Source organism: Melozone crissalis, unplaced genomic scaffold, assembly GCF_028551555.1.
Source record: "Melozone crissalis strain CALT ecotype California unplaced genomic scaffold, PUWL_Pcris_2 ptg000012l_1, whole genome shotgun sequence".
NCBI lineage: Eukaryota > Metazoa > Chordata > Aves > Passeriformes > Passerellidae > Melozone > Melozone crissalis.
The window spans coordinates 9,271,610-9,291,058 of record NW_026535790.1 but is presented as its reverse complement, the minus strand read 5'-3'; the positions used below and the strand labels follow the sequence as shown (position 1 = coordinate 9,291,058).

The window sequence follows — 19,449 nt, the reverse complement described above, 5'->3', positions numbered from 1 at the left end:
AGCCTGGGAGGGAGTGAAAAGGGTCAGGAGCTGCAGAATTTCAGTTACCCATTCCAGGCAAAAGTTAAGCTTTGAACACGTTTACCTCTTTTGTTACAGCTGTGCTGTGTCTGAACGTTCATATTAAATTTTAATCATTTAAAGACACATTGCAGTTACGTTAGAGTAGGAGTAACTCAAACAAGAGCCAGCTTAAAGTGAGACTCAGTAAAGACCCACAGAAATAAGAGAGCTGACTACTCCCAGCTGGTACTGAGCATTGTTTTAAAATATCAAATACTGCATCTGTAAGAAAGATAAACAAATGTACTGAAGGCAATTATTGCTAATCAGTGCTGTTATAACAGTGATGTAAAAAGCATCCTACTCAAAATAGCAAACCACAGGTTTGGTGTTACAGGACTGAAATGATGGGACTCCATGGGGACTTGCAAGCACAAAGCCAGGGAGTTCCTTGGTGAGTCCTTCCTGAGGAGCATCCAAGCAAGGTCAGAGCCTCCACTCCTGTGAAAACTGTTGGTGTAATCCAGGATGCATCCTGAGCTATTAGTCCAATAAAAGTGATATGAAAGATTTATAAATAACTAATTTAGAACCAAATTGAATGTTTACATGCAGCTAAAATGCTCTCACTGGGAAGCAACTTTACACTTGTGGTTTTCTATTCTGGATTTTCAGGGAGTGAAGCTGCTGGCTCAGCTGCAGCTCTGTAGTGATAAATAGTGAATTTAACTGGTTTTAATCAAACCTGGATAAAGGTCTCACATATACAGAGCTTCTTTAAGCTTCCTGTCAGTTGACAGGGATAGGAGACAGAGCTGAGCAGTGCCCCTGCTAAAGGAAGATGTACAGTGGGAGCTCACTTTGGATGGACAAGGACAATCTCCAAATGCAAATCCATAATCAAGCAGACTCTACTGCTTTCACTGCACACAGAACTATTTTCTCAGTGAAGAGGAAAAAAAACAAGAGTGAAACAAATCTTTGCTTACACAAGCTGCAGTGGTAACTGTGGTTGCTCACACATTTTCCTGCCACTGTGTGTTGTCTTTTACCTGTGACCTTTATTCTTCTAGCATTGCTGGAAGGATAGTTGGCTCTCCTGCATATCCTATAGATGTAGAGTGAGAGAATCTCTATAAACTTACTGGTCTTAAAAATCCTGTAAAATGCTAAGAAAATGAATAATGGGTGGAGATAATCAGATGGCAGAGCTGTTCCATCATTGTCTGCCATGACCCACTGTGGCAAATGCAGCTCTCCTGGTTCACGTGGGGTGCCAGAGAGGGAGCAGCTGCTCCCTGGTCAGAGCAAAGCTGATTCCCAAGGATAAACTGCTGACACCTTTAAGGTTTGTGTGGGCTACACCTGGTGTGTCCATGCAGCACAGGTGGCTCACACAGGGCAATCCACCCAAGAAACAACTGATGTGAGACTTAAAGGGGAAAAGAGAAAGATTGGATTCTCACTCCTGTCTTGGTGCTTGGCTTCTCTGCTCACCCCAAAATGCAATTCCCTGAACACACAGTGTGTGCCAGCACTGCTGCAGGGTAGTGGAGAATGTGACTCCAGAGAGCAGTACCAGCTGGCTGAATTCCACCTTCCCACAAGCTCCATAAAAACAGGAGGTTCAGTTATTTGGTTCAGTTATTGTTTATTATTGCATTGAAAGGATATATTTGATTTACAAACACACATAGTGATATTTATTACATTTTTACAAAGCTTTAGAACAATACAACTATTTTACATAAATATGATTTTCACTCCTCTAATCACCTATTATTTATAAATATTTACTTTCCATATTTTTCCACTGTTTCCCAGGTCTCTGTAATTCCTCAGGCTAACTGACAGTAGCTGTAGCTGTGGCTTCATCAGAAGAGTTGTTTAGTCAGACTTTTCTTCACTGGAGTACTGGATTTGTTACAGCACTGTTGTCCTCTGACAGTTCCTCTTCTTCCACCTTCTCACCCTCCTGAATTATCATTTTTAGAAAATGCTTCCCAGCATGAAACATTCCTTAATGAAGGTCCATTAAAGCTATTCCTGCACCCATTTGTGGTGACCTCCTTTGCTGTAACACTGTGTTGCTCTTGTAGAACATTTCCTGATACATCCCATGCTTTCACTTTTTTAGTTGTTTTTTGTTTGGTTTTTTTTTTTTTTTCTTTCTTAATGAGGTCAGAGAGGTGTCATCATAGTAATATGAATAACAAAGTCCAGAGTGCTGAGGAATGTACCATGGCCAGATAATTAATACTCAGAAACAAAATGAAGGTTTCTGGAACAGGTGAGTGGTCATTTGATTTTAGAAGAAAGAAAGAATGACAAAACTTAACAAAATGCCAAAAACAAACACCATTTTAAGGAATGTGTGATCTTCTTGGCAGGTAGGTCTTGTTTTTAGGTAATGATCCACAGAGTCAGCGAATGAGAATTTCTTTGGTTTGTAACCGAGCTGATTTCGTGCCTTGTCAATTCGGAAGGTGTGGGTTACAGTGACATTCCACACCTAAAAGCCAGAAGGACACTTATGGCAGTGACTTTAGTATCCAATTTTCTAGAACTTTGATGAAAATATATCAACCATGATATTACAATGGAAACAGAACAGAAAACAGAGCTGCAATGCAGACAATCCAAAGGGTGTATCACGTCCTTAATGAGAATTTGAGTCAGAAATATATAAACATTGTCTTTTGTTATATATTTACCTCATTCCTTGTCAAGAAAGGTGTAAAGCTAAAAACTGGCTTTAGTATCAGGTGCAAATATTCCATCACAGTGGCTGTGAAACAGAAATTACTTAATGAGACATCTGGTTAACAATAAACTGAGACAAAGCTGATATTATACATCCTGTAATTCCTACAGCCAGAAGGCACTGTTTAATTTATAAAGTACATTATGAGTTTATGAATAACCTTTAAACTTTATCTGCTATAAATAATACCACATGGCACAAGTGATTATTCTCAATTAAAATAATGTTAGTTTAAATAATTCCTGCAATTTGGGCCCCTGCATTTTATAAAACCACTATGTAGCTTCATAGGAATAAAAAAAATCAAATGACCCACAATAATTAGGAATATATTTTATTTTTTACCTGCTATATGAGCCAGGAGAACAGGAATATGTATCCAAGGTTTCCTGTAGCCTAATTTTTCAAACTAAAAAGGGTATAAAAACAAAGAATTACAGAGAACTTATACCAAATTGAGGGTGGCAATGAGGCATGGAAAAAAAAAAAAAAGAATGTTGACAAAACTTGTATGTAAACTTTTTTTTTTCAGTTAGTGTTCCTGTCAATACAGATAGTAGGAAATGTAATTGAAGCCCATTACTCATTCTTTGGTGTCCACCTTCCACCCTTCATCTGCAGTTGGACAGTAAAAGGAAGGAAAATTTCAATTTCCAAGGGGGAAGTGAATTCCACCCAGACTGGAATACTGAACTACAGTTAAATACAGGCCCAAGTTTCTGCTGCAGTTCATTTTTTGTGCTGGCATTGCAGGATCAAAACTTTGGCATGCTCCTAGAATCCCAGCCTGATAGCTCTGAAAATACAGTATTGTCTCTTTTTAGCTTCTAAGATAAGATTCTGAATGGGCTTCCCCTCTGTGCTGCAGCTGATGCCAGGCCAAAGGGATAAGCAATGGCTGTAGGAGTCCTGCCAGATGCCAGTGGCAGAGCTGCCATGCCCTGTGGGTTTGCTTCATGAAATGCTCTGTCCTGCAGCAGCTTCTGGACCTCCCTGCTAAATCCTCTCAAAGCAATAAGGCCAAACTCCACAGTTACAGGTATCCCAAACTTCCCCTAACACCAGTGGAACTTTGGGATATGCAGGGAAAACAGGACTGAGTTTAATGTTAAGTAATTCAGTAATTTCTGTGCACTGGATTCATTTAGTTGGTTGGGTGTGTCACTCAGTGACAGGACTTGTGCCCACGTGGGAGCTGCAGGGCTGTGCAGTACCTACCAAAGGCACAATCCACTCAGAGAAGATGACATTTTCACCATCATGGATGTAGTAAGCCTGGCCACTCTGGTAGAGAAGCAGAGAAAAACAGTGACAAAACTGTGCAGAGGATGGCATTTTCTGTCTGTCTCATACCTACCTACCTGTCATGGTTTTGTGAGCAACACAGCAGCATGCACAAGGTGAATGTACCCAGAGGCAGCTGAGGTAACCCCCAGTGGTGGTAGGGCTCATGGTGATTAACCATGGTCTAGTGTACATCAGAGCTCAATTTCCCCATGTAGCTGGAGCATTATGTTCTTCATGGTGTGCTGGGCACAGAATGACCTTTGTGATTCCCACAGAAGGGGCAGCACTGATGGCATTTAACAAACACAGCTCTGAGGCTGAGTTTCAGCTCTGATGGATGAGGAATCTGCCCAGCTCTGAGCACCAGGGACACCTGAGCACCCAGGCAAGCCTGGACTCTGGGAATGGCATCAATCTAAAGCAGCTGAGGGGCTTCCAAGTGCTGAACTAACTGAGAGCACATGGAGAGGTGTTCACCTGTGTCAGTGCCTGTTGTCTGTATGTTCCTACCAATGTCAATGAATCTGGGACCTTCAGGAACTGGGAATGAAGCAGCTGCTGCAATGATGTCAGTTCTGTAATGCTTCATGGTCCTCGGACTGTTGTAATTGTGACCAGTAGAACAAAAAGAAAAACCTTTAAAAATTGTCCATTAATTTTGTACATCTGTTCTTGGAATTTTCAGCTCTGAAAGTTCAACTGGAATGCCTCAGAATAGTTGCTCTAAATTTTATGCACCTAGGTCAGATCCTATTTTCAAGATAATAACAGAATATATAGATTTATCTAATGGTCAATGAATGGTATAATAAGTCAGCTAAAAATGCAGTTTCCTCCAGTAACCCAGGAAATTATATCTTTTCAAACCAAACAAAAACCTCATCAAAATATGAGTGAAATGTATATTCATTTGCACTGTCTGTGTGCTTGTGGAGCCACACACCATTTCAGAAAATTTAGCATATGACTTTTTGGACACTCTTTGATCTCAAAACATCAAAAATTAAACCTGTTTGAGAACTCAAGCTAGTGGTGATTATATTGTTTACTTACAGCCACATAGCCCTTCTCAGAGGTGAGAGCCTCAGCAGCCAGTAAATGAGCTTGCACTAGATTTCCAATGTGAACCCAGTTCATCTGAACCTTGTGATTCCCAAACTTGAAGTTGAAAAGTCTCCGCTGGATGTTTATCTGTATAAACAGAAAACATGAGATAATTACATTATTCCTTTATTATTCAGTATAATATGATTTTGTCTCAACTCAAATACTTGGAATTTGCTGTATTTGTGTACAATTACAGCACAAGAAACCTGTCACAAGGAAAACCCCAACCAGTGGGTGGTTCTGGAAATCAAAGACGGTTGCACTGATAGGCAGTGGCAAAATATAGTGATATTATGTTTTTTGGCAGAAACTAAAGTGTATATTTAAAAGACAATTTCCATAAAATGACAGGGATGCAAACCTAGTTCTTTTACCATGGCATTTCAGCCTTCCACTTTTCCTTTTCCCTGAGAAGCCCAGCTTGGTCCTGGCCCACAGTTTCCTGCTATTTGTTACCCTGCACCACATCACCTCTCCCCAAGCTTTCACCACATTCCTGCAGGAATGCTTAGGAACTGCAATCAAGGTACTACCACTTGTGTGATGCCCTTACAACTACTTGTGGTGTCCTCCAGAGCTGACTACAAAACACGTACGGCTACTCGAGGCAGGTGCCGCTGCTCTTCTGGTCCGTAGATGCCCGGCGGGCGCAGCACGCACGTGTGGAGCTTGTCCCCTCCTTGGAGAGAGAGCAACAGGTGACTGTCAGACAGCTGGGGGAGCAGCAAAGGCTCACACATACTGGCTGAATTTTACACTGGCAAAGTTAAGGCTCATTTTGACCATTCTGAGCAGTTCGGCTTCCCTGGAACTTGATTTCATTTCTGTGCGAAATTGAATTCAGTAGCTGTGGCAGACCTGGAAAACCTTCTTGGGATTCCATGGAGAACCCATTGGACAGTGCTTACAAATTGGTATTATCAGAACAGCTAATTATCCACTGAAGAAAGGAATAGAAACAAATAAGTCCATATTTCACTTAAAGTATACTATTGATAAATGAGCAACCAAAGAAAGGAATGTCCATTAGCACACCTAATGATAGAAAAGCCCCAAATGCTTTATAGGTACCTTTGAGTAAAGTTCCATTAGCAGCAAGAACCATTTGGTCTGCAATTGCCTTGGTTCTGGAATAATGATTAAATTGCTATAAGGAAGCAGAATAAGGTAATTATTGAATCTGTAAAGGCAAACATTGTTTATGACAAACAACATTTCAATCTAGCCAGCTCAGAGATATCAGCTGGGCAAAACAAGACTAGAAATAGTAAGATTAGTAAGAAATAGTAAGATTTAGTAAATATATAGTTTGTTTATGACAAAAAAAGACTTACACTTTAGTGGCACAAGTTTAGCTTCAGAGTGAATTTAAGTCCATTTGTATTTACTTAACTCACTTTTTGTGCTGAATGTACTGAGAACATCCCCAGTGAAACAGCTTCTGCTCTCAGAACAGCCTTTACACAATCTCTACCCTTTGGAGCACAGTAAATGCCACACCATCCCATGGACAAAGTACCTTTTCCAGTGGAAAATATGGAACAGTTTCTTCATCTCCTTCTTCAATAGGCTTCCCTCCAAACACCACATTCACTGTACTGGTATATATCAGTCTGGGGATATTTCTTTGTTTGCAGACTACAGTGATATACAAAATAAATTATTTTAAAACAAAAATAAAGAGGGAGAAATAGCTGAACTGGTAGTTTTTATTTTTGAAAACAAACATTACAATTATAGAAAAAAAGGTAATACTTTAATTTTAATGTTACCTTATAATTTAATATAATATCTTCCATTCAGTGGGTATTTTTTCATTGAATATGTGAATATTACACATGATGGTCACCAAATGTTTCATGATGAGGTACCTGTAACTATCACATCACTGGATTGCAGTCACTGGGTAGAGGAATTATCTTGGTGTCGGGAGGAAAATTCTTCCTTGAGACACCTTTCTTAAAATATGTTCATTTTCCAAACTGAATACAAAGGAGATGAGTAAGAGCATTTGTCGTGGCACAGCCCTTGGGGCAGTGCTGTGGGGAGCAGCCACTCCAAGGCCACTGGGTCACCCCTGTTCCATGAGTGCCTCTTGCACCCCACTTTGATGGAACATGGAGTCACCCAGGAGCACAGCCAGCTCTGCCCACATGCCACAAAACTGCCTTTGTCCCATTCTGTTCATCAGTGACAAATGGTGTGTTAACAGGAAAAAACACTCTGCCAGTGTATAATCAGTTGTGCTTGAAGTACAAAGGAAATTAATGTTATTTGCACAACAAAGACTTAATTATGGATTCCAGTCCTGTGCAGCCAAGACATTGTAGCTAAATTCTGCTGCATATCTGTCATTGCAAATTTGAATAATGTAAATTTCATTTTCATTTAACAATATTTTTAAAGTTGAAGAGAATTAAAATGCAAACTCAGGAATTTTTAGAATTTACAGAGCAGTCTGTCCTGCTGGTTCATTGGCTCATTTTGAAAATAAGAAATGTTAATTGTTGTAAATATTTGGGAAAAAATACAATCATAAGATGTATTATTAACATGTAGATGAGCAGGTTCATGCTCCTCCCAGTGTCTTGGTTTGCTGGGAGCCCATGGGAATTTGACATGACATGTTTCTGTGGGTTTGGAGCTTGGGGAAGGAAGAAGGCAATATGTGGCAACTCATCCTTCTAACTCATTCAGAGTTTTACTTGCCTACTATTCCATTTCTGCATTTTTTCAGTAATAACACACAGGCAGCATGAAAAGGAGTCTAAATAAAAACTGATTTTGCCATTTTGTTGCCTCCTCCCCCCCACTTAGTTTTTGAGGGAAAACCAAAGAGAAGGCAACTTTGGTATTTACAGGACACTTGGAAAATGTTCTTCTGGAATTGAATATACTGAAAGAGATCTACTGGCCTCTTCCAGAAACAGTAGTTAAGAATAATAATTCTGTGTGTAATAAAAAGGGATCACAGTAAGCAGAAAGGATGGAAGGTTTTCTGTATTAATGTGATAAAATAATAGCTAAATATACTTACACATCTGTGGTGCCTGTTACCAAATGTTTGTGACACAACAAACAGTACAACAGCTCTCATGTCATTTCTATGAGGCAAGAGGATAACACTTCTCCATTACATAAAGGCAAAAAACCCCCAGTACATGGAGGAGAGCTTTAGTTGGACTGCCAAGGAATGAAGTCCAGCTTGAAAATCTATCCCAGTTCAAACCAGTGGCAAATCTACCAGCTTTAATGGGACCTGCACACTCAGGTTTACATCATACTCTGACAGGAGGGAAAGAGCCTCATTTAACTGCCTGATCTCCACAGGAAACATCCAGTTACAATGTTTTTTAATTCATTATTTGGATCAGATGCAGAGAAAGAAAATCTAGGTACCTACCATCAATTATTACTTTTGTGCCTCCAACATTTATGGATTCAATCTGATCTTTCTTTTGCAGCTAGAAATAGAATTTGCATAAGATTGAATCAATCAAACAAGTGACATTTACAATATGATGGTTACAACTGCCAGATCTAGAATAGCTGAGGTCTTTTTGTGATACATGTTACAGTTCTGTCTGACACAGTGATTTCTGACAGTCCTCATTTTTATTGTCTTGTTCAGTGTATGAGCAAAGAAAGCTGGAAAATGAAAGATAAAATGCATCTAAAAGGAAATAATAATAATGCTTCAATATTTTGTCACACCCCAGACAATCCATGATAAAGAAACAAGAATTATGTCCAGGGGTGATGATCCCTGAAAGCTTTCACAAGTTCTTGTTCCATGGCAATCTGTCCTGTTCCTAGAAATAAATTAGTAGGTTCATGATTTTTTTGATAACACCTTCTGTGACTATCTCTGTAATTCAGCAGAACATATTGATTGTGGTCTGTTTCCTCATGACTGAGCTCACAAGAAGAAAATGCATCAGTTTTAGTTTTAGAGCAATGCTGTCACTCTTCAGATCAGAGAAAAAGGCTACACCTTCTTATCTGAGATCTTTAAACTATGAGCTCATTTTTCTAGAATATTTTGCAGTACATTACTTTCACACTTTGACTTTATTATTTAAGGAATACCTCCTTATTTCCTGTATGGATGATTTGGCCTTTATAACAACTTCTGACATAAATATTGTAAAATGGCATTGTTTGTTACATGCAGACAGTGTTTTTCTTTCTCAAAAATAACCAAAGAAAACTGTAGGAAAATGGTACTTGCTTGTTCCAATCCTGACATTCCACATGCAGCTACATGGAAAACACAGTCAACCCCTTCACAAGCTTTGAACACTGCTTCATAATCCCTCACATCACCCTGTAAAAGAGAAAAGAATGGATTTTTGACAGGTAGAGCTCCTACATTCTCTATAGAACTGTATTAACCGTGGCTATTGTGGAAAATCTAAAGGTATTCTGGTCTGTTTTTCACAGACAATTAAATGAAATATGAACAGGCAGAAAAAGCAATGACTAAGAATTCTGCCAGTATTTTGTTGCAAAACAAAGATGACTCTTGTTGGCTTCAATTATAATGCGTATTTTCACACTTAGTCCTGCAGCCTCCAGGCTGGCAAAACTTGTTTGACTTGAATGGGAGCAGCAAGTGCTGGAGGGCTGGAGAATCCAGCCCCAGGGACAATAAATCACAGCAGGAAGGGCTCAGCTGTTTGCCTTGGAATCACCAAATATTTCAAAATATTAGGTGTTATATTATTTCCTGCAATGAAATTGATAGAGTAACAGAGAATAATTGATAGAACAATATGAAGAGCTAATCTAACCAGTCTTTAACTCCCAACTCTTTTCTCCTAATGTTGCCAAAGTATTTCACAAATGCAGCTGACTTACCCCTCCCACCCTCAATGCAGTGCTACAGGAGCTAACCAGTATAAACAATATCAGCCATCCCCAAATCACTGCTCAAGGCTCAAACCTCTGAAGTCACCTATTAATTCATTTACTGGGACTCCATAGTTCAATTCTCCAGGTAACTCTCCTCTACTTTGTAATATTTATTCTTTCTAAATTGATTTATAAAAAAACTCTGTTCTAGAAGATCATTTGTGAGATCTCGAGTCTCCTTTAGAAGATGTAAATTGCCAAACTTAAATCAAATTATGTGGACTTCTAGCATTAACAAATCAAGCTTATGGTGTTTGAATGGTTCTTCAATAATATTTTATCCCTCTTCCATATTCTGTAAAAATTGTTTATGAAATTGAACATAAAAACATCCTGGGTCAGACAAGATCTGCGTGGCCTGGTATTCTGCTCTCCTCAGAATCATCCATTCCCCTCTGCCTCCCTTCCACCTTCCCCAGAGGCTGATGTAGCCCAAAGGAGAGAACCTGGCATCACAATGTCAGCCTGCAGGACCAAGGTCCCGTCATCCCTTCCAGCTTTGCCATCGACTTTCCAGTTCTAGCAGGGGTGGCCAATGCTCTTACAGTAAATGTTCAGCAAAGATCAGCTGAGCAATATCCTGGCTTTAGCCAGAATTTGTGTGACATGACAGGAGCACCCAGAAAATGCTCCCAGAGCCCAAACCTGAGCACCTGGAGCAGCTGTGAGAGGTACTGGGGAATGTGTCCTCTACACATGGCAGTGAGCTGTCAAGTTCTGGAGACCTCTTGTGTTCCCTCTTTTTTCAGACACAGTAATTCCTTGAATTGTTCAAAATCAAAAAGAATCAGTGCTCATAAATGGGTGCTGCAGGAAGAGCATGAACAGGGCAAGCGAATGTGGGGCTTTCCCCTGAGTGCTCTTCTACTCTTGAAGCATTTTCATTCAGAAAATTTCTTGAGCCTAATTTAATTTATCTATTCAGCAGTTTCCAATGGAGGTAAATTTTTCTTGAGGCTTTGCACATGCCTTTTACTCACTGCAGGAAAAGCCACATCATTTTGTTTGTGCTGAACTGACTCCTCATTCCTATGGCCTTTCCTTCTTGTTCTGGGACAGTGGACGATGCCACTCACAGCCTGTAGAGCTCTCCCACTCCTGAGTCACCTCTTTCCCAGCCTGGAAATCCCAGAAATTCCACTTTCCTCAATCATTCTCTGCATGGCAGTGTTTGGCATTTGTGATCCCTGTTATTGCCCTGTCTTGGTCTCACCTTTTCCCTTGAAATAATTCCCCTGAGCAGGAACCTTTGTCCCTTCATTGTTGAGTTTCCCTGGTGCTGAATGGCACCGCCCAGCAGAGCAGCACTGGTGACACTGGAGACACTGGGACCCTGTTTGCCATCCCTTAATCAGGTACTTATGCATGCAAAGACCTTTTAACACAGCTTCTTCTTGTCCTGAAAGGCTTTTCCATCAATGTTTTAATCAAAGGTCCTTAAGAGGAAGCCTTGGTAATGAGCATTAGACATGGAACTCCAACACACCTTGAAAAAATCCGCTCCGCGTGGAATTTCCCATTTGGGTTTGCGGAGATCAAAGAGCACAACAGCAATTCCCGAGCTGACCAGGGCACATCCCAGATTGTACCCCAGGTAGCCTCCACCTCCTGTCACCATTGTCCTGCTGCTCCTGGGAGCCAGCAGCCCTGCAGGCTCTGTCCCCTGGCTCTCACAGGGTGGGCTGCTGGGGAGCTCTTCCCTGGATCCCTCTGGCATCCCGGCTGCAACACAGGAGAGGAGATCTCTTGAAAATTCCTGCATAATGCTCTGAGGTCTGGGTAATTTCAATGACTTTCACATTATAACGCTCCCATACTAGTTTTATTATCTTAGTATGTTTAAAGTGTATAAATTCATCATTTTGGTGATAGGTTTTCTATGTATAATGTTTAATGAATCTAAATATTTTCATATTCCAAGACTGAGTCTTTTCCTCATATGCCTAAATTTCATATTATATAGAAATGAAATTACAGGATTTTAGAGCCATTATAATTACCTAACCTTAAAAGCTATGATGGCATTTTTTAATACTTGGTTTAATCAAACATTTTTTCCTTGAAAGCTCATTAACTTCTGATATATTAATACCAAATTGATGTTATCCTGCAAGTCAGGAAAATAAACCAAGACTTTAGATGAGGAATATGAGAAAGGATCCATTCTAGTTTTAAAATCAACTTTATTTCACATTTGGGTCTGTTTGTTTGTTACCATTTTAAGCTTTTCTGGTTATACATTAAATATATTTAGTTTCCTGTCCAGTTCTCACTAACTTTTCACCATATTGTTCTCAGTAGGGCATTCATAGACAGCTAAACCAACAAGGGGCAGAAGAGATAAGCCATCTGCCCTGTGGGTTCATCTAGCTGGGAAAACTGATTAGAATTTCATTCTAGGATAACAACTCCATGGTAGTTACCCATCTGTACACCTTGTTCTGTATTGCAAATTAGTTTATTCAACACTTGTCCACAACATTTAATTTTCCCACACAGAGTCCCTGTTGTCCTGATTCCATGCTTTTGGCCTTTGCACCAAGGCTCTTACACCCCAAACAAAAATCCAGAAGAAATCTGCAATCATTCATGTCACCATAAAGTGGGAGCCCAGCTGGGTGCCTGCAGCCTAGTACAGGAATATGGACCCAATCTCTGCAGATTATTTTGGTTTTCTCACAGCTGGAGAGCTCCTCACATGAGAGGAGCCTCACAGGTAAGTACATTTACAGCAGGCTTCAGCAGAGCCCAGGCAGAAACGGGGCAGGGCTGGGAGCTGGCAGCTCTGTCACCTCCAGGTGACAAATAATTCTAGAAAAGTAACACAAAATTCAGCCACAGCACACAAAATTATGAACTACTTAACCATTGCTTACTTAGTATTTTATAATTTTGTTTGTGATATTCTCCTTATTTTATATGTTGGGTTTTAGATTTCAGACACAGGAAAGGACCATATTCTCTGTGCTGTTACATGGTTCTAACACCAATGTCAGCTCACCCAATTCAGTAAACTGAGTGGCATAACAGTGTAAAACAGAAGCTCCTTATGTTGAAAAACATCCTGACATTTCAAAAATTAAAAATAATCCATGTTTCCAAACAAAATTTAAATTACAACTAATGTAATAGAACTAAAACAAGCATGCTGTCCTGTTCAAGCAAGGAAACATAAATTTGTATCTCTAGAGTATGCTCTGCAGGAGTCTTAAGCCACATAAAATTCTTTTGCCTTCTCTTCTGAGAATAAACATCTTTTTATACACTGTAAGGAGAAGTAAAGTCAAGCTTATCACATATATTACAAAAAGACATTTGAGAAATGGTATATATCTGAATACTTGTCATTAATATCGTCTTAAGGTTTTAATAAGGTTAAATAATGCATAAAAATTTTTAAAGTTTTCTAGAAATCTCTTCCTTAAAAAGCACTAATAGCATTAGTATATTAATCTGCTTCATGGATTTAGAAAATTGTTTCAAATTTTGAACATAAGCAATTTTCTTTTTGAAAATGCTTCTTTTCAGAATCAGTAACTTTCCTTTTTCTCTGAATTTATAGGAGCTATTATCATTTATGAATGTATTCTGCATGACGAGCATAGTCACATCTCATGCAGCACATGCACTGCGAGTTGCTCTTAGCTCCCCTACTGTCATTTCAAATATCAGAAATGTTCTAATTACTTCCCAGAAAAAGTTAAAGTCAAACACATCAGGTTTTTAAAAAAAGCTGAAGAAGCAGTAAGTACCCTTGGTAGAATCCTGCTGTCAGTGTCTCCCAGGCCTTGCTGTGCAGGTAGGAGGGTGAGGTGTCTGTGCTGGACAATTCGTGACTCAAGGGCATCAGGTGCTCTCGGGCAGGCAGAGCAGTTCACGCGTGCTCAGCCCTTTTGCTCTTCCTGCTCCTTTGGAGCTGCTGCCTGGCTGGGAGCCAGAAAAGGGCAGGGCTTCATTGGTACATCATTTACGTTCCTTTTCAGGAAAAAAATTAAAAAATTCTCCACATCAGACCCTTCTTAACAGGATGGTAGCTCTCCCTTACCTGGTACAAGACACTGTACAACACAAATAAACCATTGGTACCATCATTCTGTAGATAAACTACTACAGAAGGAACAAAAATCCTGTTTGGCAGTGCTACTCAGCACTTTCATCCTGACTTTTATATCTCCATCCCCAACCCAATTTTGTATTTGCAGAGAGGCTTAACTGTGGGCACATGGGTTGTTCTCTGGCTTCCAGGATGAATGTGAAGGTAATAAACAACCTTGTGCATAACAGAACAGGAAAAGGTGATGTAGTGTTAAATAATGCATTTTAAATGAATGATGAATTAATGAAATTATTAATAATTATATATGTGCTCTGTCCTAAGATTTTAAAGCACTTTTAAAACATTTGCTTTTGTGAGTTAAACAATGAGAAATCAAAGCCAACATTTTTAAATGGGTGTGTCTAAAATTACGTCTCAAAACAGTAGTTAAGCTGCTAAAGAAACACTCCCACATCTAAATATAAATTACTACAATTTTCAGTGTTTGCATGTCAGAAATATCTCAAGTTCATAGGTAACCAATTGCAATTTAAATGTAATTTAATGTTCATGTGCTGACACGAACTCAAACTGACACCTAGACAAATGTATTTTCACATAGTGTGTATGTTCTGAAGTCCCTGTCCTTGGCATTAGAACCAGAATATGGAATCTGTCAAATTTATCTGCACTTTTTGGATTGCTGAGTGAGTGACAAGCTCAGCTCACAGGAAAATCCCCAAGAACACCAAACTGTCTGTTTTGAGCTGTCCACAGCCCTGACAGCTTTTACCATTTAATCAATAAATAAAGTGTCCATTCTATCCCTGAACTATTCCAGAACTCCTTCACAACTCAAAGCAGCTTGTCAGCTTATCCAAAGGATATCAATCCCTCACTCTTCAGTGAAATGTAACAAAGAACATTTTAACTTGGCCTTGGTTTCCACCTTGGCAAGAAGGGGACACCTCAGAGGAGTTTTCAGATCTGGTATTTCGTACCTGTCCTGTTAAGCTTATTTTCTTACCTTTAGTAAAGAAGGATGGTCATATTTTATTCAATGCATCATGCTAAGTATTTCTGCAAGAAACAGAAGCTAAAGTTACAAGGAGAAAAGCTGCTGCATTAAGATTGGAGCTTGCTTTTGGTCTTGAATCACAACTCTATACTGCCTTTTTCTACTTTTTCTCCTGTGACCATTCATAGTTCATGTAGGCACATAGAAACAAACAAAACATCCAGTACTTATAGCAGATGATTGTAAAATACAACAGGAAGGTGTCAGGGAGTTTGTCCATTTATTTACATGGAGGAGATCCACATTTCTGAAATGTTGTTTGGCTTATCAAAATGTTACTCACATCCAGACTGTAAAGTGATGTTGAAATGTAATTGCAGTGTTTCATAGAGGAGCCCAGTGTGCTTACACAAGTTCATTTCAAATCACATGCTGCCAGAGCCAAGCCTGAATTGAGTAAGGAGCATTTGGCATAAGGCAGACAAGACAACGTCTGTCCAGCAGGCAAAGCTGGTCCCTGTGCTGGCTCTGAGCACTGCTGGGTGCTGGACCCCAGAGGGGCTCAAACCACAGAAGGCAGAAGTGTGAGACCAGGTCTGTGTCCTGGGCACTGTGAATTCCCAGCTCTGCACTCCCAGCCCACAGGACAGGAGCTGTGCTCCAGCTGTGGGGTAACCTGGAGAATGGCTTTCAGGTGTGGAGGATCCTGTGCAGAAAGGAGCCTTTAACAGAGTAGCCAGAGCATGAGGAGCTCAGCAGAGGCGTGAGTGAAGGTGACAGTGGATATTTGGTGTGAGTCACAGGCAGGATGGGATGTTCTGGAGTGCCCAAGGGCAGAGGAATGGCAGAAAATCAGAAGAGACGAAGCTCTCTCTTAAACCTACTCAAGGACAGGGTTTTGCTGAAATACCTGCCATACAAAAGATATCCTCTCTTCAGCTGACTTACTAAAATTTTCTGCATCTAAGCCCTAAATGAGTAGAGCTGTCCAAGCTTGCTGTGTTTGAGCTCCTGCTGGTGCACTTGCTCACATGCAGGTGCCCATCAGAGGCACTGCCACAGCCTGTGAGCTCACTGAGACTCGTTTGGACAGTGCTGAGTCCCTCTGCAGCCCCAGAGGTCTGGGCAGAGCTGTTACAGGGTGTGAGTACTTCTGACTAAGGGAACTTATCTCTTTGTGACTACAAAAACAACCACCCTCATAACAAGGATGTCTGAAACAGTAGAGAGCTGACAGAAGGGAAGTGACAACAGTAAGATATTCACTCTTTATGTGAGAGAGGACAGAAAATGTTGAAAAGCATTTAAATCAGGTCTTGCAATGTTAATGGAAGAGAAAAAGAGTAGAGCTCTCCTCTAATTATGTTTAGCTGTGCTTAGAAATTTTAGTCATAAAGATTAATCATGGGATCTGAATTTGGGAAAGGAAAATTCAGAATATTTTTCATATAACCAATTGCTAAATATGGGTACATATCAAACATTTCTAAGGCATGAAGTCATCCTTTAAAAAGTTTACCAACACAATATTGATACAACAACAACAAATGCAAAGTAAGACCCAAACTGTTATGGTAACACAACATTCTTCACATTCCTTGCTAAGTTAGAGGAGTAATTCACAGAGGCAAAGCAACTCACCCATGCCATGCTCCAAGTCCAGGCCAGAAGGGAAAGGAAGATGCAGATCCTTATTCCTTGCTGCAAAGCTAAGAGATCAGGTTCTTCTTAAATCCCTCCATTCTTCATTAACATACATAAATATTCTCACTCTATCCTTCCTTTTTCCTCTTTCTTTGTGTATTTGTGTCACAGTTCTGCATATTTCACTGTTTCCTCATGGAAGGAATAAAGCACACATAAATACAGCCTTGGAATGTGCCCCATAAAATGCTTTTCAAATGACTTTGTTCTCATTTCCTTTGCATTCGTGGTTACTTTGCATGTTACACAGATTGATTTACAGGTCAAATGAAATGATAACTCTGAGCCTGCACTGCCAGGTCAGGATGGAATTACAGGAAGAAACAAAGCAACATCTCACAGCAGCAACCAAGATCCCTGCATCAGCCCTTGGGTCTTGTTAAAGAAGAGGACAGTTTATGCAATATGTGAAGGGAAGGAATACAAATGCATCATAAATAAAAATACTGCATTACATTGTACTGAATAAAGGCACATTTCTATACAGTTAGCAGGGATCATAGTTTGACTTGCTACACATGGGAATAAGAGAGACAACAAAAGTGTCAAACAAACCATACAAATGCATGTTTGAAAGAAATTATAACAATTCCAACAGGTTTGTTATTTGCTAGTTTTTACTTTATTTAGAAAAGCCTTGGTACCACATTAGGAGTGACCACAGTGACAGAGCAGCCCATGTCACTGAAAGCAGATAAACTTGTGGCTTACAAGGTCTGCCTAAGCTACTTATCAAATTCTGGGGAGAATTTGAGATTCTAACTGATGAACTCTCACGTGATATAAGTCAAAGATTATCAGACTTCTTAAAAATTACTTCTGCCAGCACAATGACTATCTCAAACCTAAATTATCATTATTGTAACAGAGACAGGGAAGAAAAAGGGTATTTTCTGATGCTGGCACATTTCTGGAATTGCATTTTCCCTTCTTCCTTTCTCTTCCTATTACTTATTTATTTATTTAAACTAATCAGCAAGCAAATATCTTATAAGCATCTGAGATGGTTTCACAAAGGCCCAAAGTTCAATGGAATGACATACACATCTGATATACATCTGATTTAGATGCAGTAAAGTGATTCCATGAAAATTCCAGTGACTTAGTTGTATTAACACATTTGGGTGCCTAAGTTCTTGAAGTTTGTAGTTACAAATCTAGATAAATGCTAACAGTAACAACATGCTTATAGGCACAGAGAAATTCTAACTGAACAGAATTCTGAAGGACACAACACACAGAGGCATCACCTTCCTTCGAGGCAGCATGAACTGCTGGGGGTGACTCAAATTCAGGTAAATTTGGATGGAGGGATTTGTCACTATGCTAAGCTTTCCTTATCCTCAAAGTTGTCCCCTGAAGCTGCTGTGGCTGAACCATGCAGGAAGGAGTTCCTGAACTGCCAGTCCTTGCTAAGGGTTATGAACACCTGCACCAGTCAAACCTAGCTCAGCAGCTGGAAACTGGAAATTGTGGCAGCACATCGGCTGCTCCACACAGAAAGCACCACTCTCCTGAAGGGGGCTGCACACACAACTGGTTCAGCCATTTGTCTTTAATTCACTGCTCACAAATCAGCATATTCAGTGAGTCACAGCAATGACATGACTTACAAACTAGTTAGCAGAAAAATATGCATTTGGTCAATTATAGAACCCCTCATTTATTATGTCTTGAGTACAGTGGGCTGCATTCCAGCAAGCACAGAGCAGGAAAGCAAATGACACAGAGCTGACAGAGCCCCACTGCAGTCACTGACTGAGTGTTACTCAGGTCAGCCCCACTGAGGCATCTCCTGAAATGCCCTCCTGGCTGAGCAGCCCTCAGCCTGATGAGCAGGCAGGATGGGAGTTTCCAGGTAGGTAGCAAGGAGATGGAATCTGTGTTTTGAAGGAAGGAGCTGGTCTGGGAGGTGGCAGGGCTTGAGCAGCCTGTGAGCCCACAAGGCTTTGGCTGCACAGGCTGAACACACAAAAGAAGGAAACTTGGATGGGGTGTGATGGCTCAGTCCTGTCATCCCTGACTGTTTTACAGCTTCTGTGCTTACACAGATTCTAACAACAACATTTGCTCCTTACTTTTCATTGCATTTCCTTGAACAGGAGGCTCAGAAGCCCTTGGCTCACAGCACCAGCAAGGAGAAGGCTCCTGAGTTCCCAACACCTGCTGGAGTGTGAGCTCATGCTCAGGGGAAGCAGGAAATGTGCTGTGCTCTGCCCAGAAACAAACAACCAGTGCAAGCCAAAACACACAGCTCAGTGCTGAGTGTTTATGGAGGCTGCCCCAAACTGGGGTTACACATCCACTGACAACCAGCCAGTGGAGACACTGTGTAAGTGCAATTGTTCTGATAGAGTAAAACCTCTGAACACCAAATATTGTACAGGAGGGGAAAGGCTCTAAATGAGAGCTTTGAGAATTGCAGTCCAACACAACAGACTGAAATATTCTGATGCTTATCCACATTTGCAAAATCCAACATGTTCATTATGATCTTACTTTGCAAAGAGCCTCTGATACCATTTAACACATCTGCAGAAGTGTGTTTCCTTTTAAGTTCTTTTAAAGTACTTTTAAAGGAATATAAGACTCTATGCTACAGAACTGTGACATTTC

The 19,449-nt window shown here is 40.2% G+C and overlaps 1 protein-coding gene and 1 long non-coding RNA gene across 2 annotated transcripts; both read right to left on the bottom strand.

The window, feature by feature from the left end:
• Positions 1-1,648: 1,648 nt before the first annotated feature.
• Positions 1,649-13,928, bottom strand: LOC128934052 (putative short-chain dehydrogenase/reductase family 42E member 2). The gene is made up of 12 exons (XM_054271339.1): positions 13,828-13,928; positions 11,562-11,797; positions 9,393-9,488; positions 8,565-8,625; positions 6,681-6,799; positions 6,233-6,308; positions 5,758-5,840; positions 5,108-5,245; positions 3,986-4,051; positions 3,113-3,176; positions 2,718-2,791; positions 1,649-2,515 (listed from the first exon to the last, which is right to left on the bottom strand). Exons 2-12 carry the CDS (start codon positions 11,790-11,792, stop codon positions 2,312-2,314), a joined length of 1,212 nt encoding a protein of 403 aa, XP_054127314.1. The 5' UTR covers positions 11,793-11,797; positions 13,828-13,928; the 3' UTR covers positions 1,649-2,311.
• Positions 13,929-13,957: 29 nt separating this feature from the next.
• Positions 13,958-18,317, bottom strand: LOC128934053 (uncharacterized). Its single transcript, XR_008482813.1, has 4 exons — positions 18,084-18,317; positions 16,771-16,838; positions 15,139-15,191; positions 13,958-14,050 (listed from the first exon to the last, which is right to left on the bottom strand). It is a non-coding gene; the product is annotated as an uncharacterized LOC128934053 (long non-coding RNA).
• Between the last annotated feature and the right edge of the window lie 1,132 nt (positions 18,318-19,449).

Bases quoted from the DNA above. Each gene is read 5' to 3' on its own strand.
- LOC128934052 (XM_054271339.1), bottom strand. From the start codon at position 11,792: ATGCCAGAGGGATCCAGGGAAGAGCTCCCCAGCAGCCCACCCTGTGAG. The intron at 6,800-8,564 runs GTAGGTACCTAG...ATATCACTGTAG, and splicing joins CACAAAAGTAATAATTGATG to TCTGCAAACAAAGAAATATC. The intron at 3,177-3,985 runs GTAGGTACTGCA...TACCCTTTTTAG, and splicing joins CTGAGTGGATTGTGCCTTTG to TTTGAAAAATTAGGCTACAG.